This window comes from Pogoniulus pusillus, chromosome 4, assembly GCF_015220805.1.
Source record: "Pogoniulus pusillus isolate bPogPus1 chromosome 4, bPogPus1.pri, whole genome shotgun sequence".
Classification (NCBI taxonomy): domain Eukaryota; kingdom Metazoa; phylum Chordata; class Aves; order Piciformes; family Lybiidae; genus Pogoniulus; species Pogoniulus pusillus.
The window spans coordinates 33,587,926-33,612,248 of record NC_087267.1 but is presented as its reverse complement, the minus strand read 5'-3'; the positions used below and the strand labels follow the sequence as shown (position 1 = coordinate 33,612,248).

General features: G+C 42.7%; 2 protein-coding genes across 4 annotated transcripts in view; one reads left to right on the top strand and one right to left on the bottom strand.

Moving 5' to 3' along the window:
- Nucleotides 1-1,118: 1,118 nt before the first annotated feature.
- TMEM60 (transmembrane protein 60) lies at nt 1,119-4,957 on the top strand. 2 transcript variants are annotated; one of them, XM_064142558.1, is made up of 2 exons: nt 1,119-1,367; nt 4,293-4,957. In XM_064142558.1, exon 2 carries the CDS (start codon nt 4,335-4,337, stop codon nt 4,737-4,739), a length of 405 nt encoding a protein of 134 aa, XP_063998628.1. In that variant the 5' UTR covers nt 1,119-1,367; nt 4,293-4,334; the 3' UTR covers nt 4,740-4,957. The 2 variants fall into 2 exon arrangements, with proteins under 2 accessions (XP_063998628.1, XP_063998629.1); XM_064142559.1 differs by having other exon boundaries at nt 1,128-1,211.
- Nucleotides 4,958-11,176: 6,219 nt separating this feature from the next.
- RSBN1L (round spermatid basic protein 1 like) overlaps nt 11,177-24,323 on the bottom strand; it is a 51,875-nt gene continuing 38,728 nt past the window's right edge. For both annotated transcript variants that reach the window (XM_064142547.1, XM_064142548.1), the window contains 5 exons: nt 22,983-23,120; nt 22,651-22,793; nt 20,989-21,156; nt 15,513-15,621; nt 11,177-15,425 (listed from right to left, as the gene is read on the bottom strand). In XM_064142547.1, coding sequence (XP_063998617.1) covers nt 14,769-15,425; nt 15,513-15,621; nt 20,989-21,156; nt 22,651-22,793; nt 22,983-23,120 — 1,215 coding nt within the window. In that variant the 3' untranslated portion in view covers nt 11,177-14,768. The remainder of the gene's footprint in view (nt 15,426-15,512; nt 15,622-20,988; nt 21,157-22,650; nt 22,794-22,982; nt 23,121-24,323) is intronic.

The following is a 24,323-nucleotide window of genomic DNA, read 5'->3' as shown; positions in this document are numbered from 1 at the left end:
CAAGCCCGGTTACCGGAGGCTCATCAGGACGGCGCGGCCCCTCCAATGGCTGGACCCGCCCACACCTGATGCGGTTACATGGCGTGGCGGGAAGGGTCTCCCGCAGCAGCCGCCCTCTGACTCCCACCGCCGCGGCAGGAATGGCTTGGGTGGGCGCCGTGCCACGGATACCCGCGGTAACTCCCTCCAGAGTGGGACCTCGCATCGCGGAGGCCGCGGGCCTCTCTCCCGTGCCCCGCTCAGAGGGCTGGGGCGGGAGGCCCCCGGTGCGGCGGCGGGCCGGCAGGGGACCCACTCTCGCCGCTCGGCCAGCAGAGGACCCGCTCTTGCTGCCCGGCCAGAGACAAGAAGAGCTACGGCAGACGGCTTCGCTTAGCCCCACCAGGGTCCGGCGTACCGACCCGCCACCCTCTGCCCCTCATTTGGGCAACCCCTCGCCCTGCCACTCACCACGGGCGAGCACCCGCGCTCAGCTCCGGCCGCCTCCCGCCGCCCCCGCTGAACCGGTCGGCCCCTTCCCCAGCCGCGCAGGGAACTTGGCGCCCGCTTCTCCCCCTTCCGCCGCCCCAGCGATGCCTGCACTCCGCACCCCCTACACCCAACCTCCTCCGCCGATCGAGGCGGATCCCGACCTTACCGGCCGCCGGTGCCGCGGCCAGGCGCGGAGCTGGCCAGCGCGCGCCGCAGACAACAGCAGAGAGGGGGGCGCGAGGCAGCGGCGGGCGGGCGGGCGGGCGCGCGGCGGCTCTGGGGGAGGGGGGAGAGGAAGGAGGATGAGGAGGGCGCGCGCCCGGGCAGCAGCAACAGCGCGCGACCCGAGAGGGCGCGCGCGCTGGCGGGCCGGGGGCGGGGTCGGGCGCAAGCAGCGCTCCTCCCTCCGGCCGCGCGGCGGGGCTGGGGCGTGACTGGCGGCGGCCGCGGCCAATGAGACAGCCAGGGCACGCGGGGCTGTGCCGGACCGACAGCGCCTCGGGCAGAGGCGTGGCCCCAGTGACAGACAGGGCTCTAGACGAATTGGCGGCAGAAATGATGGGAGGGGGGCGGGAAGAGTGACCGTAGGCCCCGGCAGGCCTGGCCCCTTGGTGGGCGTCTCCATCTGAGGCGGGGATTAAGTTGAGCGACGTCGCCGCCACCCAGTGGTAGGAGGGCGCGCTAGGCCGTACGTGCCCGCGGCCGGACAGCCCAGCTCGGGGTGCCGGGTGAGGAAGACGGTGGGTTTCCTATGGCGGAGCGAGCTCAGCTACCCTCTCACCTGCCCGCAGGCTCCGCGTAGCTGGGCGGGAAGGGGATGCACCAAGACCAGGCGCGGAGAGGCAGTGGGTCCTTGCAAGGGCGGCTGCGGCGCAGGACTGGCCCGGCCCGTGCGGGTAGGTGGCGGGCGAGGGAGGGACGCGTCTGCCTCAGGTGCCCGAACCGCTCCTGTGCTTCCTGAGGCCTCTACCGTGGCTGGGGAAGGGAGGCCTTTCCGGGGGATTCTCGGGAGAAGGTCGGCTCCATCGAAGGAGGAACCGTAGAAGGCTGCGCTCCGGCAAGGAAAGCTGGACTGGGGATGCCGAAGAGGTCGGGCGGCCTGGGGAAGGGTTGAAGAAGGGAGGAAGAGGCAGGCGGCCTCTACTGTTTTGGGACACTAGGCTTGGCCCAGCCCTACTTGCCTGGCAGCTACTTGAACCACAGCCTTACGGGGGGCTGCCCAGGCACCGGGATTCGCTGCCCTTGACAGTGAATAGCAGACAAGCGGCGGCACCTTTGGAGTGCGTCGGGCGGAGGTGGACGAGGATTGCCACGGCACTCGCCAGGGCTGACTCGGGCCTGTGCTGAACGTAGCCTTCAGAGCTCCGCCAGAAGACTGTTCAGTTAGTGTGCCAGGCTTTGCTTAGCCCAGCGCTCTCGGGGGGTTTGCTAGTTACCTCGTTCTATATCTTTGAATAGGCTGCTTGAACTGAGAATGCAGAGAACTTGTGCACACTTAACCTGCATCTGTATTGGACTTCTTTAAATGTCGCTTTAAAACCACAGTACTAGAATATTCCTTTATAGGTGTTAAATTACTCATAGCTGTTGAAAAGGTTTTAGTGTCATTTAATCAAGCCAGAATTCTGTTTAATTTGGGTTTTGTATAATATTTCCTGAACTTTGTTAAGCAATGCTCAAGGTTTAAATTTTAATGTATAGGTTTATTTTGTCTTTAACGTTAAGATGAACACTATGAGTTTCCCTCTTTTTTTTTTCTTTTTTCCTTCGAAGCAGGATATAATTAGCTATAACAATATTTTATGTAGATCAGCCCACCAAGGTTGAAGATGCTCCCTACTGTTTCTCCTTACTGAAAATTTTCACTTCTTAGTAATTACATGAGTCTTGTAAGGAAATGAAAGGTGGTTGTTGTTTTTTTTATTTTCACACTGACCTTTCAGTGTTATCACAGAAGAGGTAGTTCAGACCTCTAGCATATGCACCTCATTTTTTCTGGTTATCTTCTTGTCATAGATGGCCTGTAGCTGCCCAGGTGGCCAAGAGAGCCAATGGCATCCTGGCCTGCATCAGGAACAGTGTGGCCAGTAGGACAAGGGAGGTTATTCTTCCCCTCTATTCAGCACTGGTCAGGCCACACCTTGAGTCCTGTGTCCAGTTCTGGGCCCCTCAATTTAGGAGAGATGTTGAGGTGCTGGAACATGTCCAGAGAAGGGCAACAAAGCTGGTGAAGGGCCTGGAACACAAACCCTATGAGGAGAGGCTGAGGGAGCTGGGGTTGTTCAGCTTAGAGAAGAGGAGGCTCAGGGGTGACCTCATTGCTGTCTACAACTACCTAAAGGGAGGCTGTAGCCAGGTGGGGGTTGGTCTCTTCTCCCAGGCAACCAGCAATAGAACAAGGGGACACAGCCTCAAGTTGTGCCAGGGAAAGTATAGGCTGGATGTTAGGAGGAAGTTGTTGGCAGAGAGTAATTTGCCATTGGAATGGGCTGCTCAGGGAGGTGGTGGAGGCACCATCCCTGGAGGTGTTCAGGAAAAGACTGGATGAGGCATTTAGTGCCATGGTTTAGTTGACTGGCTAGGGCTGGGGGACAGGTTGGACTGGCTGATCTTGGAGGTCTCTTCCAACCTGGTTCATTCTATGATTCTATGAATTTCCTTTCTTTCCAGAGGTGGTCATGCTCCATGTAATCAAACCCTTCATTGTTACTTCTCCTATATTCCTAGATGTCAATCTTCAAAATTTGGTAGCTTTGTTTACTTGAACTAGAGGTCTACAAGATCTCAAAAAGTACACTTGGATTGAGTTTTCATTAAAAGAACCAAAAAAAAAAAAAAAACAACAACAACCCTCTAGAATTGAATGGATCCCTGCAGTCTTGCCTATTCTTGCAGTTACATCATTTAATTAGGTCAGAGGCAACATAATTTCCCATGCTTGGTTTTCTGCATGTGCTGTTAAAAATCATTACAAAGTGGTTCTGAACACAGGAAAACTGAAAATCTTTTCATCAAGTGAGCAGCTTTCAAATTGAGTAGCCCTAATACATCTTCAGTAGCTTTGCGTTTCCTCCAGAGTCACTTGATAGCACCTTCTTTGAGCATGTGATAACCTGATCCTTGAAACAGTGTTAAATTCCTTTTTTCAGATCCACTTCCAGTCTGTTTCTTCGGTTTCTGCTTTCTCCAGTTCACTAATAAGAGATGATCCTTCCTGTAGTATCTGCAGCACTGACTGACAGAACCAGTTTTCAAGAACATTGCCAGGAAAGGAATGGTGAAATGTTGTTTCAGATCAAATTGTTTCAGATAGCTACTCTGCACTTCAGCCACAGACTTGCCAGAAACATTTAGTAGTGCTTACCACTTCCAGTTCAGCTGCAGCTCTGTAGACTAATGGAGCTTTCCGCTGGCTGGTTACTTGTTGGTTTGCATTTTACCATGATTGTTTTGTTACAGAGTTGTTACATTTATTTTCCAGTGTTGACTGTGGGTGCCTCAGTACCAGAAGGAAGTACATCTCAACTAATTCTTAGCATACAAAAATCCGTATTTGGGTTTGACTGCTAGTTTTGGATTTAGGCATCATTTTCATAGAACAAGTTTTAGATGGAGGCAGTTTACAGATGACTTAAGGCACTTCGTGGATGAATGCTACACTGAGTATGATAGTTAGAGAAGAAATGCTGGGAAGTGGGTATGGGGGCGAGGTTAGAAGGGGTGAGAAAGCAAGAACAAGGAATTGTTCTTTTAAAGGAATATGGCTAATGGATGTATAGTGGCATCTTTTGATGCTTTCCCCTATTGTTTTGTTTTGTCAGGTTGTTGCTGACAGTGAAAGAATTCCTCTCTAAGCTGTTTAAATGAGAATGTCCCTGGCGCAAAGAGTGCTATTGACATGGCTTTTTACCTTACTCTTCCTGATTATGCTCGTGCTGAAGTTGGATGAGAAAGCACCATGGAACTGGTTCCTCATTTTCATTCCAGTCTGGATATTTGATACTATCCTTCTAGTTATGTTAATTGTGAAAATGGCTGGGCGCTGCAAGTCGGGCTTTGATCCTCGCAACGGCTCCCAGAACCTCAAGAAGAAAACTTGGTATCTCATTGCAATGCTACTCAAGTTAGCCTTCTGCCTTGCCCTTTGTGCTAAGCTGCAGCGATTTGCTGCAATGAAACTAGCCTATGTCTTTATCCCCTTGTGGGCCTTGCTCATTGGAGGGATGGTTGAACTTGGATATAACATCTTCTATGTACGGAGAGACTAGGATGTGTGGTGTGGTTTTCAGCACTAGCTTAGTACCAAAATACCAGATTACCTTTCTGCCACAAACTCCATCTCCAAATTAGAAAACAGAAGGGTTCAGTCAAGCTGGAGACTTCATCTAAACCAGGCTGAAGACCAAAAGTAGACTTGTTCTTTTTTTTTTTTAATTTTAAAACTGCCACATATGCTTTTGTAAATAAAAGTATTTGTTCAACAGAAGCTGCTGTAAGATGGTTATTGGTACTTGTTATATAGTATAAGATACAGGCTTTTTCACATGCAGGTGGAAAGTCTGCTGAAAACAACTGTAACTACTCTACCACTTGGGGTAATCCTTGGGAACAGGACTACTGCTGCTGTCATTCAAGAAATAACCACTTGACAGTAATTTCTGTAACAGCTAAAAGAACTTCAACAATCACTAACAGCTGAGAGTCAAAAAATAAGAGTAGAAAAGGAATGAAATCACAGCATTTTCTTGACAGTGAGAATTCACTTCCAGTCTGAAGTACTTTTTTAGAGCAGCTGAAACAGTCAGTAACTACAACCTCAGAAAAAAATAGCAGCTGAGTGTACCAGCAGTGCAAGATCCAGAGCATAAAGAGACATATTCCTTCTCCAAGAGACCAAGCAGTGCTATACAAGCCTGAAGTGACAGTGTGAGCTCTGCAATGCACTGGTACCTGTAGTGAGTGGTATTGTGACAAGGAAGGGATTTTGCAATGCCATTGTGTTAATCTCTTGGTTGAAATCTTGACTCCAGATATGGAGTATTGGCAACCACAGCTTTAAGGGAACTTGATTTCAAGTAACCAGTCACAGAATGCCAGGTTAGAAGGGATCTCAAGGCTCATCTGGTCCAGCCTTACTAAGTGATAGTGTAGTTGAAAGAAGCTATCCCAGCACTGTGTCAAGCTGTCTTAAAACTGTCCAGCATAGGGCAATACACTCTTTCTGCTGGGAGATTATTCCAATAGCTCACTGGTCTCACAGAGAAACCTTTTCTTCTGAAATCCAATAGGAATCTCCCCAGCAGTAACTTGTACCAGGTGCAATGAATGGACCTGGGGGGAGAACTGGAACCACAACCATAACTTGAACTCTCAGTGCTCCACCGGGAGCTATAACTCCCAATTCAAATGTAAACGTTGTCTGCAACATCATTAGCATGCATGCTGAAGAGAATGATCCAGTTACAGTTCCTAGGCAAATGAATTAAAAGCAGTCGAAGGTGACAGGAAGTGACCAGATCAAACTGTCTCACTGAATTTGTGTACATTTAATTGTGTGCTTGTAAAAAAAAGAATATTCCTGAACAGCAAATCCTGAAGCTTCAGTCACACAGACATATCTGGGTACCATCCTGTCACAGACCGTTCCAGTCCAAGGCAATAGATCTGAATTCACAACACGAGGTGACAAATGATCTTTGGGAAGAATGTCATGTTTGCTTCAGAGTGGCTGACCGTTACTGCTAAGTGCAACATCAAGGAATGGCCAAAAGACAGAAAAAGAGAAATAAAAGGTATGGAGAATATGCCTCATGCCTAGAGCCTATTTAGGTTTCTTAAGCAGCCCTTCAGTTCTGTCAAATGGAAATTGGAGTCCCTGAGATTCCTAGGATGCATTCAATATTCCAGGTATGTCCCATGACAGGCAAGCTCAGCATTGCATGTATTTTTTGTTGGATGCTTTAAAACTTGGAGGAAGAGTATTCACACATTCATAGTGGTTGGAAGGGATCTCTGGAGATCATCTAGTACAACCTCTTCACTAGAGCAGGTTCACTTAGAGCAGGTTGCACAGGACAACACCCAGGCAGGTTTTGAATGACTCCAGATATACAGCCTGTTCTGGTGCCTGTTCGATCACCCTCAAAGGCCTACCCCAAATTAAGGTAAGGTTTTATGAACTACTGAAATATTAATGCAAACATTTAAGAAGCATTTAAGCACTCCAGACAAGACAAATATAAGTATTTATACACTCGCTCATCTCTGTTGTGTTATGGCACCAAGCACAAAACTGAGTACCCAGAGTCTTCTCTCATCTGCTCTCTCAGAATAAAAAGGAAAAAAGGCCTTGTCCACACAATGCCAAATCACCCCATAGCACTCAAGAGTGCAGAGCGGCTGTCCTCAGTCAAGCTGCTGATGTTAACATCTCTAACTTAACAAATGATGGAAGAATAGAAACTAGCCTCATTAGGACTTGGTATATTATTAGCAAGATGGCCCACAAATGGTGACTGCCCCCTTAATAAGCCCCTTCTATTGCACAGATATAACAATTATCTGAAAGTTTGGCATCTCTAATTAACGAGAATCAAACACAGTTGTTCCAGATCTCCCTTGAATTGCTGCCTCTAAATCAACAGAAAAAGACCAACGATTTCAGTGTTTTGGTTGTGGGTTTGGTTTTCCACACACACACTTTTTTTTTCTAGAAGGCTTACAAACATTTAAATAAATGAGTGATTTTATAAGCTGAGGCAGACATTTCTTTCTGTTGTCCTACAGAAGTCAGACAAATGGATTCACTTTTTCAGGACACATCTATTTACCAACTTTGTACTGAACTCTGCCATATTTCTAGATAAAATTTGGTAAAAGGAGTATCAATTCTGACTCAGTACTTTGCATCAAGCGGAACTGACCTAAATTGTGCTATGTCTTTGCGGGCACAGCCTTGCTTTTTTGCATTACCAGAATTTTAAAAGGGTTTATGATATGAAAGTACACTGTGGTCCACCGTGACCTTGCAGAAATAACCTCTACCCTGATGCTCGCAAAAGCAGTGCTCACAACTTGGAAATTCAGTGAGTTCTCCTCATACTTCTCAAAGTCATGGACTGATCTTCATAAAATAGAGCAAAACAAGTAAAAAGCAGACTTGATGACATCACCAGGGACAAGGAGCAGCTGATGGCTCATACTGATTTGCAGTAAGTCGACAGAAGGAAACGAGGACTCAGGTCTCCAGCATGCTAAACACATCATCAGTCATCTGCGGCAGTGGATGAGGGACGTAGCGGAGAACTTTGCCTTCAGCAGCTCTATTTTCAAACACAATTGAAAAGCTTGCTGTTCTGGAATGGAACTGGAAGTAGTTACAGGATCACAGGATGTCAGAGGTTGGAAGTGACCCAAAGAGATTGAGTCCAATCCCCTTGCCAGAGAAGGACCATACAATCCAGCTCAGGTCACAGAGGATTGCGCCCAGACAGGCCTTAAAAGTCTCCAGAGAAGGAGACTCCACAACCTCTCTGGGGAGTGTTCCAGTGCTCTGTGACATTTAGAGTAAAGAAGTTCCGCCTTGTGTTGAGGTGGAACCTCTTGTGCTGCAGCTTACATCCATTGCTCCTTGTCCTAACACAGAGAGCAAGTGAGCAGAGCCTATCTCCCCTGCCCCCAACACCCTGTTCCCAGACATTTATAAACATTTATTAGATCCCCTCTCAGTCTTCTCTTCTCCAGACTAAAAAGCCCCAGGTCCCTCAGCCTCTCCTCATCAGGCAGTGCTCCAGTCCCCTAATCATACTTGTAGCCCCCCACTGGACTTTTTCCAGCAGACCCCTGTCCCTCTTAAACTGGGGAGCCCAAAACTGAACACAGTACTCAACACAGAGTCTCAGCAGGGCAAAGCAGAGGGGCAGGAGATCCTCCCTTAATCTGCTGGACACACTCTTCCTAATACATCCCCAGGATCCCATTGGCCTTCTTGGCTACAAGGGCACATTGCTGTCCCATGGACAACTTGTTATTCACCAGGACTCTCAGGTCCCTCTTCACAGGGCTGCTCTCCAGCAGATCACCTCCCAGCCTGTACTGGTGCAGTTCATTATTTCTCCCCAGGTGCAGCACTCTGCACTTGTCCTTGTAACACTTGTAACACCTGTTACAGTGTAATGATATTTACACTACATAATGTATCCACTGATACATTTCATATATGGAGATACATGTTCTACATCATTCAAATCATTCTCCAGCATGTAATGCAGGCATCCTGATTTAAAAAAAAACAAACCTCAGTGAGTGTGAAAGGTCAAACTAGACTTCAAAATTACCTATGCAGCCTGCTCTTCTTATCACCAGTTGAAACTTGCAGTTTCCTGTAATGTTTTGGGGCTTCATTTTTTAATACTTGACACACACCATTCTGTGTCATATCCATATCCAAATTCAACAAACTTGAACCCGAATGCTCTGAGAACACAAGTAGATGCACCCCAAATGCACTGCTAAGCATGGGGGACAAGATCTAACAACTAACTAGCACAAAACTAAGTCACAAATCAAGAGAAGAAAGCTGTACTGTTTTCTGACATACATGCAGAGTATCACAGCAACAAAACCTTCAAGCAACCTCGTGGACATCTGCACATTTGCTCAGTTTAAAAGTCAGGTGACACAAAGGTATCAGTGTGAAATTCATGAGACTCTCAGACTTGTAACAACATGAGATGTTATACTTACTGGACCACCGTTTTGGGAACAGATAACATTGTTGTTCATCAATTAAGCTCCTGAGTAACAGCACCCTCAGAAATATGCCTAACACTATCATGGAACAATACATTTCTTTTTGTCCTTTTATATATGTATATAAATTAAGATTGAGGTAAGAATAGCTGTATGGGCTGGACAAAGAATATTTGTACCTTCTCGTTGTACCTTCACTGTTTTAAGTTACACTTCCATATGAGCTTGTTAGATCTGAACAGGCCTGGCAATCAACTTGCTCCTGGAAAGCACCAGGCTCTATGGACTAAAGGCAACATGCAGTTGGATCACTGGAGTACTATTCAGTATTAACATTTTGTCCTTGTAATGAAGCTGGATGAACAGCAGGATAATTTGCAGCTCACTAACACTGTCCCCTTAAGGCTGCCTGTTCTAACAAAACACCACAAATGAAAGGAATCTTCACACAGCACACAATGACAGCGTTAAGAGCAGAAAACAGGGAAGAAAGAACACAAGCTTGGTTCATTTGTGTTAGGCTAGGTTTTATCTCAGTGCTCCAGTGTATAAAGTCATCACTAAAGACTTCAGTCTAAAAATGCCATTTTTGAGATTATCAAAAGCTCTCAACAGCATCTCTTAGATTAAGCACCTTAGTGTTACTGCAAGCTCTGGATGTATCTTTAGCAGTTTTGCTTTGTTACTTCATTTTTCCACACACAGGTCTAATTCTCATGGCTTCTTTCTTCAAACACTGAAGGAATAGCTTTCTCCAGTAACTGCCCTACTTTGGCTCAGTAAAACCAGATAAAAACAAACTGCCATAAAAACACAGTCCCTAAAGCTCTATTAACATCACTCCTTCAATTCAAGTGGACTAGAAATTAATTAGTAAACATAATATCAAAATAGTTATTGAGAAATCAAACTTGATAAAACTAGATGTTTAAACTGCTATTTTAATTAGTTTGTATCAGATAATCATAACTGTACATAAAATACTAAAGGATCATTAAGGACTAATGCCCTCATCAGCAGGCTCATCTGTTCAGCATGACCAGAACACAAGATCAGTGTTTAGCTGGCACTCAAGTACAACATAGCTCCACAGCAGAGGAAATATTAGCATCATAGCACAGATTAAAATAGTGGTTAGTATATAATACACTAATTTATCTAAGTCAGTATCTCTGATGATCTAACAGAAGCAGTGACCTAGATATTGTGAAGTTAAAGACAGCTTCTGTACAGAACACAAACCAATTTGCACTTCCAAGAAAAGCAAAATAAGTGACTGAAGGGAATGAAAAGATTTCCCAAGTTATCCCACATATGCTGCAAATTCAGTGGGATCTGCACAAAATCTCAGTATCACTCATTACACAGCTTTTAAAGCATCTCATCCAGTTGAGAAAGTACTAAAGCATAAGCTGAACACAGGGGACTTATGATCAAAGCAAACACTCTCAGCAGTGTCATTCACAGCACAGGGAAACTCTTAATTGCTATTTTACACCCACAAAGTCACAGGCACTGCTCTATCCAAAGACAACGTTCTCTACATATCTGACCACAAGAAAATATTACCTCTCAGCAGCCTGTAGAGTTCACTCTTGATCAGAATTAGGACACTTTTCACCCCACAGGGTCAGGTGGTAGTCTGTCTCACAACAGTTTATTTTGCTAATGAGCATGGAGAAAACATGGATTTATTTCAATCAATTCAGTATCCTTATTCACATGCAGCTACTAGAACACAATCATTTTGATCAGTGAATACCAGTCTTGTGTTTCTTGGAAGACTCACTCAAATTCTCCAGACCTGTAACTTTCAGATCTGTTTCACAGCACTCTATAATTTCATTATTCTCATTTCCTACATCATTTGTGATGCCAATTTATTTACTGTGCACATGTATATCTGCTTAAAAATCAATTTTATTTATCACCAAGGAATTCTTTCACAGATGAATACTTAAATCATCACCCTCCAAAATAATACTTTATTTCTAATACTAGATAGAACTAATATTTCAGTTAAAGAAGTATTGAGATATTCACTATAGTAACAAGGAAGGGGAAAATCTGCATGCCAGCAGTACCTGTAATGAAAATGCCATTTCAGAGTCAATTTGCAGGCATTTGGAGGGCTGGGGGATGACACAACACTGAGTAACACTTGTATGTAACACATGAAGTCAGTTGCCAGTGAAATGCAAAGATCCAGTAATTTAAAAAACAAACAAACAAAGGTGAGTAACTATCACCCTGAAAGCTTTTGGTAGTGACAGTAACAATGCAACTCTTTGCTACTCACAACTATGGTACCAATATCCAGGAAAACAAGCCTAAGTTTCTGCACATCATGTCATTAACTGGAACACCACTGCAAACGCACAGATGTCAATACCATTGCAGTACAGGCAAAAGGCCTTAAGCAGATTTGTCCAATCTGCAGAGGAACAAGGGCCAAGGCAGACATCTACAACACTGGAGATTTCAGCCTAAAGAAACAGAAAGATTTATACACAACTGAAATCTGGGGAGAGGGGGGAGCAATAAGCAAAGACTAGTTTGAGTACATCAGAAGGCATGAAAGATTTATTGCTGAAGCAAGTCTGAATATGAAGTTGTATGTGGCAGGAAGAAAAGTCATAGCATAGGAACAATGGAAACCAAAGCAAGGTCTTTATCAGACTGATGGACAACTTGGGAGCTGAAATACTGAGAAAAGGTGCTCCCCTCTTAAAGAGCAACCACAAAAGGAATATACCACAGGAAAAGGACATAACTTTTTTTTTTAAAGCAAAATAAGTATCATATGCCCAAACTGCTCACACCTTTGCACACCAAGGGACTTCCCGCAGCCATTGGTAATCCTGGGACTGGTCATGTTTTGTCTGCAAGTTCTGTCTACAACTGATAACACAATATGTCACAAAAAGTAAAAAATACAGGATGCAAAAACATTGCAAAAATTGCCACTTTTAAAAAAATCTCTTGAATTCATTAAAAAAAAAAAAAAAGAGAGGGAAAAAAAAAGGAAGATTGATGTTGTAGGCAGTTTAGAAGCAAAATTTCAGAACCACAACATACCTGAGCAAAAGTTTGAGGCCATATCAGCCAAGACCACTTATCAGGTCTTCAAAAAGAAATAGTTCTGCTCTTAAGTGGAAAGTCATGGTTTCATTTTCAAAGGTTTCTTTTTCTCAGCCCAGAGAGGGCCTGTGAGGCAGAAAGCTCTTTGCTGTCAAGGAGAAATCCCACACTATACTAAAAACTGACAGTTAAAAAATTAATACCTGAACCAGAGGGAATGATAAGCATTGGGATCACCCACACTCAAAGGTTTGTTTAGGGTTTTCTAAACTTAGTATTTTGTTAACTGAAAAGCAGTATCTCCCAAGGCCGGGTTTGATACTGCTGAAGTCCTCTGCTGACCCACTTAGAAAGTTGTGTGCTTGGTGCAGCTGAGACCACATTTCTGCCACTGGGAAGGCTCAAGCTCTTAAATGAACCAATTAATTTTTCAAATCAGAATCTGCTAGAGTAATAACTTACCATTTCACATGAATCATTTGCTCATAGCATAAGGGGAAGGCAAGATCCCTGAGGCTACAGAACTCTACTATTCTCTTAGCCAGCAATAAAGAAAATAGCAGTGACATATTAGCCAGATCCAAGAGATTTATGTTTGTATTGCTTCTCTAATACGTCATTATGGCTATGCAGAGGTAACATTTAGCAACTGAAGTATTGATTTAACTAATAATTCCTTGACAGAGCTATTTTAGATTTAATCACTTCAGGGCACTCATTTTTTAAATGGCTGATTTTAGTACCAGGCATAAATATAGTATTTTGAATTTTAATAGCCTATAAGCAAAATACGTTTAAAACAAAAGAGTCTTAAGGTAGTTGAATCAGACATCACCTGGAAATCACATTATTCTATTGCTACAAGGGAATCCAAAGTGATCATCAAGTGCACCAGTGTTATGAACTGGGTACATGAAGATGCAGAACTTTCAGAAATCTATGGGGAAAAAAGTATCCTGAAAAAAAACTTTAAAACCCCAGCAACAAATCAGAGCTACAAAGAGCTTGGAAAGAAACAAAGGCCTAGGATTTTACGTTTTACACACTTAGTTGAAGAACAGGCTGCAGAGCAGTTAACTGCTATTGTAGCTACCTGAAATAAACCTATCATTCAGATGTGTCTGAACTATACAACGTAATACAAAGAATTAAATAAGTTAAGTGACAGAGCTTTTGCCATTATCACAGCAGATGGTAGCTTTGAAATCCTCTTCCCTCAGAACACTGCTTAAGAGAAGTCTAAGCATTCCACAGGTGGGGAGAGAGGAGAACAGTTAACTGAGACATTGCTGTTGTTTCATTAATGAAAAATCTCTGGCTTCCATACTGGGACTCATCAGGGATATTCCTACTTGACACATTGGCAAGAATCTTTATTGCTTGGCACTGCCAGCACAGGAAGCAATTCAAATCCAAATGTGCCTCCTGAATTGCAGGTCACTACTGAAGTTGAGGCCTTTCTAGCTTCATTGAGTAACCATTTAAACATTCTTTAGTTTTAGTCAGATCACTGATTTAAGTTGAGGCAAACGGTTGTTTGTTTGGAGGGTATTTGTTGTTTACCTGTTTGTTTTTTGTTTTGTTTGTTTTTTAATGCGAAATAGAATTGTCTTAACTGGCTTGAGCAAAGCCAAGAGGCACATAGAGAAAGAGTTTGCTTCTTTGCATCAGCTCATGTAGAGAGATGCACAGTTACTCGTAGTGTTCCTGGAGACCAGTGGGTGTCCAACCGTCTTCCACAACAGGGGAAGGTTTGTCTCTGACAGGAGTAGTTTGGGGAGTGCCTTTGATGAACAACCGTAAGAAATCCTGTGAAGGAAGGGCTGATTCTGCATTCTGACTGACGTCAATTTACTAAGAATGCCTCAGCTCTACCTCAGTTAGCTACAAGCTCGTCACCCCACTATGGTGCAAGGGCATCCTATGCATTAGTGCAGGTATGAACATAACCATTTAGAGAGGCAGTTTAACTGAATTACTTTTTGCAGACCCAAAAATAAAACCAATCTGTTATTATGAACCTTTATTAAGCGGCTCACATTTCAGTATAAATCACACTAAAAAGATTTTTTTAAAAAAGATATTTACACTACAGTGCTGACACATTTTAAATGAAAAAATTGGTATAAATAAGCTCTATGGAAAAGCCTGGAATTGTCAAAAAGAATTCTGGCTCATCTTACAAAAAATATATATGTTAAATGTCAGCTCTACTCTAAAACCTAGAACTCAAAATTCTTTAAAGACTTCTTTATGTTAAACCTGCAGTGTTTACAGTGCATCTGGCCCTAAGTGCTTTGATACTTCACAGTTATGGACAGGCACTGAGGAATGTTACAAAGCTACATAACTATCTTCTGTAACAGATGTGGAGACAAGCCACAAACCTGCCTCTCAGAATTCATGAATCTTTACATTATTACATCATTAAGTTTAAAAACAAATTTAAAACCACATATACAAATTTAGCACAAAAAATCATCTTCTCTTTGTCCATGCAGTTTTGGATATGATAAGCTATGTTGTCTTGTATCATCTGGCTGTATGTGACCTCCAGGGCATAACTTGCCTGGCAAGTCCTTGTTGCCAGGTTCAAATTTAGAATTCACTTCCAACTTAAATGCCGTCAACTCAACAGGATCCAACCTAGTCTGAACATTCTGGCCTCCGACATCATCAGGTGCCACTGTTTTTTCAGCAGTATCAACATTCATGGGTTCTTCTTTCACTCTGTGAGATGCAATAGGTTCATGTTTTACCAGCACAAGCTCCTGCTGCAGATGCTTTGTCTGCAGAGCATCTGAAAATTTAGCGTCTTCGGAGGTATTTTTGCTCATCGTACAAATTCTTCTGTCAGCCTGAAGTCCAATAACCGAAGACTTGGAGTCTGCAGAGGTTTCTGCTTCAACAGAACTTGTATTTTGAGAAAGTTCTTCCTCTGCATGATAGAGCTTGAGGCGGATGTGCCAAGCCAAACTGCACACAGCTGAGACTGTTTTGAACTGGTGCACAACATTCCTTGGGATAAAATAAATGTCGTTATCAAATAACTGAATTCTGGCATACCGAATGCCTTCCCTTCGCAGCTGGTTGAGTTTTGCATCGTCAACCCACTGGACACACTGCAGAGGGGGGAAAAGAAAATATCAGAGGTGAAAACTGATTTTGGACTCAGAAGGCACCTGAACAACACCTCACAGTATGCTTACCTGAGAGAGAGGAGGCTCATGCAAATCTAATTGCATTCGCTGAACCACCTCTAAGAAGTCTTCAGCATGAAAACAAATTACATCTTTGGTTATACGAGGCTGCTCAGACCTGCAGAACAGTAAGAGTTGCAGTGTCAAGGGCTGAAACTAACATGCTATAGAGAACAAGAAAGAAAATTTGCAAGCAAGCAAATGATAAAAAAACCCAAAACAATTCTAGCATAACATTCTGAAGAAAAAATGTTGACTAAAAAGGCTAATTCTCAAACACAACCTCATTAAACAGATTAATTTATTTACAAGTGGCAATAAAAGCATATAAAAAGGCCAAATATAACTATTTCTAATTGATCTGTGTCTGCCTTGATGCTGAAAGTTGGATGCCCCAGATACACCGGGCTTATTGTCAACACTTAATACAATACAACCACCAGCTATCTCAAGACATACAGCATTCTGACTTGGGACAAACATCACTTTGTATCTTTACCTCCAACATCCTATTCAAAGTTAGGAGTAAAGCTGAATCTACATTAAGCCGTCTCAATTCTAGCATCCCCCAAATTTGTGCTCACTGATTCTGATCTCACATAGCTCTCTAAACTGTCAGAATTCACCTCTTGCCCCTCAGCTTCCCCAAAGAAAGACACACCATTTATGTAACCTGTCTAGAGACATCGGATAGAATCAGCTAGCAAAGACAAAACCAGCTATACCCTTTATCATGTCCTGATCTAAAAGACAAACTCAGTTTTCCAATGTAAACACAAAACTAAGCTCCATGTGTTTGATTTTGATGGATGTTTGAGTTTCCAAAGACTTTAAAATGAGGCAATATGAAGATTTTATTTCTATGGGATACAGCCCCCACTGGGATGGCTTTGCAAGAAAAATTTATCAGACACTCCTCCGTCAACCAGGGCCACAAGCTGGGATTTACTGGAGTCCAGGGAGGACAAAACAGTTTGATGCATTTCAGAATTTATTTAATGGATATTCAAGCCCTATATTAAAAGCAAAAGTATAATCTATTTTACATATAAATATATACACACAGTGTCACTAATGTTGTAAGAAACAGACAATGTTATAGAGTGAGTTTGTCTTTTTAAAACAAACAAAACATGTTTATTCTATTTAGGTTATGATCTCAATAAAGCAAAAAAACCCAAGCAAAACAACAGTTTGGAGTGTTTTCCTCTGAAAAGAGCCTCAAACAAACCAGATCAACTACTGTGAGTATGCTAGGGAGAATTTTCAGACCACACATTTTACTTTCAGTTTTGCAAAGATAAAAATGTCTTTCTAGGTTTTTGTGTAAATACTCTTGAAGAGGATTTAAGCATTGAAAGAAAAAAGCTTAGAGAAACATCTCCAATCAGTGGTGCAAAAACAAACCCATGTATACTAGGTACATGAATCCACTGCTTGTAATGCAGGTATGCTTGGTTTTAAAGATATGCCTACATCTGGAGTTCATGCTTTAAATGAAGTTAAGAATTAAAATAAATACAAAGAATCTTTGCCTACTAAAAGCTTCAAACCAAATGCTGTCACAGCATCTAGTCGACTGTGCTCGTTTGAGACTAGCTGAAGTATTTTAGTGAGAAAAAATAGATTATAGGCTGTGAAAAGGAAACAATGGTGATATGTCTACTTCACTCATAGGCTTGAGGTGTATGAAAACAAGAACAATAAACATAGATAACTCAGTGTGGCTCTCTGACATAGCTGGTGTCTGTACTTTTCTCCCTAACCTGCTTTCTGTGTAACTAATCCTTCTGCTTTTTAGCCCCTCTGGCCAATCCTCCAAACTCACCCTGCACGTAAGACAAAGTCTGGGATAAGGTAGAGGGGCGGAAAGAAGGTGGAAGAGTGGTTGGGAGCCCCTCCTGGGGACTCTGGTTTCTGGGAGGGGTGTTTTACTGTATCACTTTTAATTTCATATTTCTGTATATAGCTGTACATATTGTAAATATCTGCTTGGATATTGTGTTAAGCTGTAAATATAAAGCTTCATTCCTTAATTTCCAGACAGCCAAGTCTAGTCTAGCTGGGGGGGCAGGGGGGTTGGGTAACACCCAAACCATCACACAGATGCATTTTACAGGAAAAACCAGAGTTAAGGATATATTTTAATCATTCCTTTTCACACTCGCTCTTTGTGTACACATAACAGTTTCATTCCCATCTCTGTGCTGCAATCCTACCCACAAAACACGATGTTCCTTTTGCATGCATGGAGGAAGATTGCCAGGTAATTTTTAATTCTGCATTAGCAGATTAGATGCCTCAGACAACTCCCGAGATTATATTTTGTGAAACGCAGTTTAGAGAGGGTTGTGTGTGTCCCCCAGGCAAAACAGTAGCAGAATAGTTCAGTTAGATAGACAAAAAGACATTAAATACAAACAGAATGATAAAATTACTTCAGGAAATCTATTTCAGTTCCTACTAAAACACTGTTAGGACTATTTTTTGCTATAATTTTCTTCCTTAACCTCATTCTTCAGAAGATCTGGACTCTTTTTGCTCTAACTTTTCAAAACAGATTCAAGACTACAAGTTTTACCATATATATCTCTGACCTCAGGCATAAAGTCTGAGGAGCAAAGTTGTTTGGCTGCTGGGTTTTTTTTACTTCCATTGATAAAGCTAAGTTTCTCTCATATGTGCAAACTATAACTTAAAATAACCAGAATTACACAATAGATCGGCTTTAGCCATGATACCATTGCTCAGTCTTAGTTCACTCCAGCTTCTCAAAACCAGAGCAAGAAGAAAGTTTAAGGCTTCTGCTATGATGGACCTGAAGAAATAAACTGCAAAACCTCAAAGCCCAAAACACAAAGACATTAACTTCTGAACATTCCAATTCTTCCCCATCAGCAATTAGTAAGTTTCCTATCTCAATGAACTCATGCACTGCAACACAAATTCACATCTGTTCAACCACAGAGAATTTGCTCCTCTTGTTTCTAGACATATGTAAAGAGCAAAACGTGGTTCTAGTGTTTAGTCTCCAAAAGTAAGATCATTCCAGCAAATCAAAGTCTGAAAAATGATTCTTGAATCTGGGCTTGGAAGTCCATACAACTATGAGCTTTCCATTCAGCTAAAAAGTGACCAACCTCAAATGAGACACACTCATTCCCTGCACCTCATATGGAAATTACAAAGACAGACACCAAAGACTACCACACAGCAGGATTCTTCCTAAGTCATCTGCTGGAAGTAAATTAGGACTAGAACAGCCATGACTCTGAAACAAAAGCAAAAAAAATCCTACTCATCTCCAGACAACACAAAGAATTATCAAAAATTCTTCACATGCACCTCTGAGACAGAAACTCAGGTCAGTTCATATGCACTACTGTGGTGGAAGGTCCAAATTATACCTGAAATACATATTCAAGACATGTTCTAAACACCTTCCTGAAGGCCCACCTTGCTCCCTCTGCTTCTTTTCCAGATGGAAGAAGCGGGACAAAGCCTTGGCATCTCTCAGTTTACCACAGACACACCATATTTGGCCTTGCTCTGCACTCTGCTTTATCTTTGGTAAACAAAGGTCATGAACGCTAGGCATGTGCATCTCCCTTTTTTTGTGAAATAACCTAGGATTGGTTCTAGGGGTGTTTTTATCTGTTGCTGTTGGTCAAAGACACTCATCAAAATGCTTAAAAACCTAGCCAACTTACTTGTTTGCTGCTGCTGCCTTTGTTTTGCTCGCTACTTGAGCTCTGTGGTTAAGGGTTGGACTTGATGATCTGTGAGGTCTCTTCCAACCCTGATGATACTGTGATACTTGTTTGTACTGCATGCCTTTCCACTGTGCGCAGCTGGGGACTTGCTTCCCCCACAAAAGAAAGAACTGATCCTACCTGCCTTCTGCACTGAGCCAAGGGACTGAAACTGCTTGCCCCACGCTAGGATACAGCTGCCCACCTGAGCTCAGCCAAGCCCGAGTCCAGGCAACGACCTAACGAGTTGTGACATGGGGACCTGCCGGCCCTGCAGACCCAGCCTGAGGGCCAACTCTCTTGCTGTAAACAACACCCGATCAGACTGCTCCAGCACATGAACCTGGATCCTGCTTTGCCCAGGTGCCTCACCACTCCAATGACCTCCCAAGAGCCACAGAAGATTTGCTTTGTGTTCGTGGATCTTCTCAGACATTGTGCTCAATCTGAGCTACACAAGCAGCAAAACCCTGCCGCACCATCACCACGTGGCTGGGACTATATTCTCATAAAAACAACATGGAACCAACCAAGTTGGAAGAGACCTCAAAGATCATCCAGTCCAACCTATCACACATTTTGTCTTGTTTATGCTTCTACATATACTTCTGGATTACAAATATTGAGACTCTGACTAGTCAGTAAACTAACTCTGTTTTTCTGAGGTTTGTGGAAGTTTAACCTTTAAGCAGTAGTTTGTGCTGCAAGACTCTCCAGCTATTTAAATTTTCTAAAACCTTTCCTAAATCACTTAAATTTCATCTGACTGTATACATACATTCTGCAAAAATTAGTTTTACCAACCAGATAATAGAATCTGTGTGAGTTAACTGCAAGCTTGGGGAAATTTTCTTTACATATTTAATAAACCATTTAACAATTTTCATATTGGCCTCATTACAATTCACTTCTAACCCCTATTTAAATTCCTCCTTAAGAACTACTTAAAGTATGAAGCTTTTCTACATCTAGTATTAATTCAGTCACAGTAACTCGATTATAGCTACTAAACTGTCATTGCAAGGCACCTTTCTACTTCCAACAACAAAGCAAAAACAGAGGGCAGACAAACAACTAATGCACAGAGGCAGAAGAGAAAAAAGGCCAGTCCACTAAGTCTTCATTAAAGATCTAATGATACAGTATCACAGTATCACCAAGGTTGGAAGAGACCTCATAGATCATCAAGTCCAACCCTTTACCACAGAGCTCAAGGCTAGACCATGGCACCAAGTGCCACGTCCAATCCTGCCTTGAACAGCTCCAGGGACGGCGACTCCACCACCTCCCCGGGCAGCCCACTCCAGTGTCCAATGACTCTCTCAGTGAAGAACTTTCTCCTCACCTCAAGCCTAAATTTCCCCTGGCACAGCCTGAGGCTGTGTCCTCTTGTTCTGGTGCTGGCCACCTGAGAGAAGAGAGCAACCTCCCCCCAGCCACAACCTCCCTTCAGGTAGTTGTAGACAGCAATAAGGTCTCCCCTGAGCCTCCTCTTCTCCAGGCTAAACAATCCCAGCTCCCTCAGCCTCTCCTCGTAAGGCTGTGCTCAAGGCCTCTCAGTCTTGTTGCCCTTCTCTGGACACGCTCAAGTATCTCATTGTCCTTCTTAAATTGAGGGGCCCAGAACTGGACACAAAATACATCATAACCTAGTCTATGTTCCTTTAACCAATTATACGTGGAAATCCAGGCAGACCATTTTCAGACACTTAGGTAGGTCAATCAACACATACCACTCTCCACAGTGCACAGCCTTCAATACTCCCACAGCAGCTGTAGTCTGTCGTTCAAAACCTTGTCCTATGTGATCTGCATGGGCTCGTGTCCGGTCTTCAAACAGCATTTCACGGGGTTCACTGGTTCGAGGTAGGTACTGCAAGTTTTTTATTTCATTGGTAGTTCTGTGGAAGAAAAACAATATTAGTGATTCTTTCTTTTAATTCTTTATTACCTGATTTCCACTACCACAGCCAATAGGCTTTCTTCTCTCCCTTCAGTGTGAACATGCAGCTAAATGAGAAATGGAATAGCACTTAAGACAAATGAAAAATGTACTGAGCTATGCCAAAAAATCAGAGCAACTATACAATTAAAACCCAACCAAACCACAACAGCATCAGGGCCCTGAGTGCATTAAAGGCCATAATGAGTGAGTAGCCTTACCTGCAGTCTCCACCCACAAACCCAGGCAGCAAGCCCAAAAAGCAAGTGACATAACAAAAGAAAACCGTCTTAAGTTGTGCCAAAGGAAGCTCAGATCGGACATGAGGAAAAAATTCTTCACAAAAAGGAAGTCAAATGTTGGAACAGGCTGCCCAGTGAAGTGGCTGAGAAATATTCTAAAAAATATGTAGGTGAGGTGTTTAGTGACATGGTTTAGGGGAGCCATGGCAGTGCCAGGTTAACATTTGGACTTCATGATCCTAAAAATCTCTTCCAACCAAAATAATTGTCACATTAGGTCCCATGAGCTTATGTCTGTCTAATCTGTTATGTGCAATGTGTTCCTTAACCTGATTTTTCTCCACTGAAGACAAGTAGTTATTGCTCCAGACATTCCTACTGTATCCAGGACACGGCATTCCTGAAACTAAATCTCAACATTAAAGGACAAATCAAATATTAAGCACATTGGCCTTTTATGTCCTTTGTCTCCATGCTGTTCACCCCATCATGGAAGGCAAATAGGTCTAAAACATGTCCTGGCTTATACTGTCCCTAATCTTTCTTTTGCTGCTGTCCATGCTTGTAAAAGTCCTTATTGACCTTCACATCCCTTGCAAAATTCAATTCAAAATGATCTTTAGCTTTAACTGCACTGCTTTCATGGTGGGACAGTGTCTCCATACTACTTCTGATGCACATGACCTGGATTCCTCTTCTTGTACACTCCCTTTTCATGTTTGAATTGTTAACAAGAACTTAAAGACATTAATTTCTTGTGACATAACATTCCTGTTCTGCAGAGAACATTGCTACTCTTAAGCTGCCTCTTACGTCGCTTAATGTTGAAGGCATTTGCTTTTAGATGAAAGAGATGTCTCCTGGCATCTTTAAACACCCACTTACATTTAAGAATAGGGGTACTAACTCTAGTCTTCCAAAAAAAAAATAATTTAAAAATCAGCAGTTGTATGTCTGTTCATATTTCCCTGCAGTTTTCACCTTAGATTCCTACTAGAGCTCTAAAAAGGACTTACTTGACTACCTGATAATTTTAAATAACTAAAGAAATACACATCCTTACAAAGCAAAGCAACTTCAAAGTATATTCTGAGATGAAGAGGTACAGAAATTCTCATACAAAGATACAGTAACAATCAGCAAAGGTTAGAAAGAAATCTGTACAGAAAAAGAAGTAACCAAATATTTATCCAGCAAAAAATTCAACATACCTCTTCCTTTTGAAAGGTGACTTTGGCATGTCAGCCACAGGGATCATCTGTTCTCCCGGCCGTACCCACATAATGGGGCCATCATCACTGTCTTTACGACTCTCTAATTTTAAACTAGAAAGTGTTCCCCACGGCAGTGTACACTACGAGAAATACAAGTGTCAAGTGAGTTACTTCAAAAGCTTTTAAAAAGAAGCCTTTCTCTGTCACAATGAAAACATTTACTACACCACCCAATTATCTACACAAGTATCATGTATTCTGGCTTCACTGTAACAATACCAGATAACATATCAGCCCCCTTCTCCCAACACATTCCCTTCTCTCCTTACTTTTAAGAAGGGTGACTCTTCCAACATATCAAGGAATTCAGGGAAGTAGTCCCCCACTTCCTCATCAACTGCTCCAACCAGGCTGATCTGTCTCATTGGGCCAGCTCTATACGTACCATGAGAGTATGTTCTTTTTACCTACGAGTAGAATATGACAGCAAAAGTTATACCAATTAAACACCTTTAATCTCTGTGCTTGTCTTCTGATTGCTCTTAGTCCTAAGATTTCTATATACTTAAAATTATCATGAAGTCAATTGCTACAAACTCATCACCAAAACCAGAAGTTCTTGTTAAAAGACACTTGACAACTTGTGCTTCATTTATGCAGTTATGAAGTCAGAAAGGAAGTTTGAGTAACTACTCAGTGCCTTTCAAGAAAATACCATTCCAAAGTAGTAACTGTGAAAAACTCTTCATGTTTGTCGTGGAACGCAGTTTCACGGGAAATTCATGGGGAAAACACACGAGGCTGGCTTGTAAAGACCACAGGGATCTTGTTCTACTCAGTAACTAATAAGTTCTACTTGTTCTACTCAGTAACTAATAAGTAAGGTTTCTTACCTGGATCACTCAAGTCTAGTTCAATTTCTACCTTTTCCATGTAACAATCAGGCAGAATACTAAGTTACAAATAATTAAACTCTCAATTCAGCTCAGGAGAGGCCAAATAAAAAAATGCTAATATCAGTTACAAGTGATAGCAATTTCTTCTGGAACCATGATCAGGGTCACATCACAGCAAATACAAAGAATGAAATGTTTAAGAGTCAAACTCCTAGCACCTTACCGTGCCCTGCTGGCTCACACACTGCCAGTGGTAAGAACCATGAGAGAGAGAAGAGGAAAAGCAAGGTAAATAGAGTTTAATGAGTGCAGAGGAAAACACACCAAATGGTGTTTTTCACTGCTCACTACTTCCCCTATGGAGATGGATGTGCAGCCAGTCTCTGAGCAATAGCCACCTTCCAGACCAAGACCCCCACACACCAGCCTACTCAGGGTTTTATTATTACTGAGCATGAAGTTTTATGGCACGGAATACCCCTGTAGCCAGTTTGAGTCAGCTGTCCCAGCCATGCCCCGCCACAACTTCTTACCCAATCCTAGTCTTGACACTATGCAAGTGCTGCTCAGCAAGAACCAGCACACCAGTATGTTATCTACAGTTTTATTCACAAACGCAAAACACAGTCCCATAATAGCCTGCTATGAAAAAAAAATTACTCTAACTCATCCAGATCCAGTATAAACAAACTGGTGATGAAAGGGGAAAGATCTGCATTCTTTTTCTTCTTTCCTATGCCAGCATTAGGCTTTTTGGTGGTGGAGAGGGAGCTA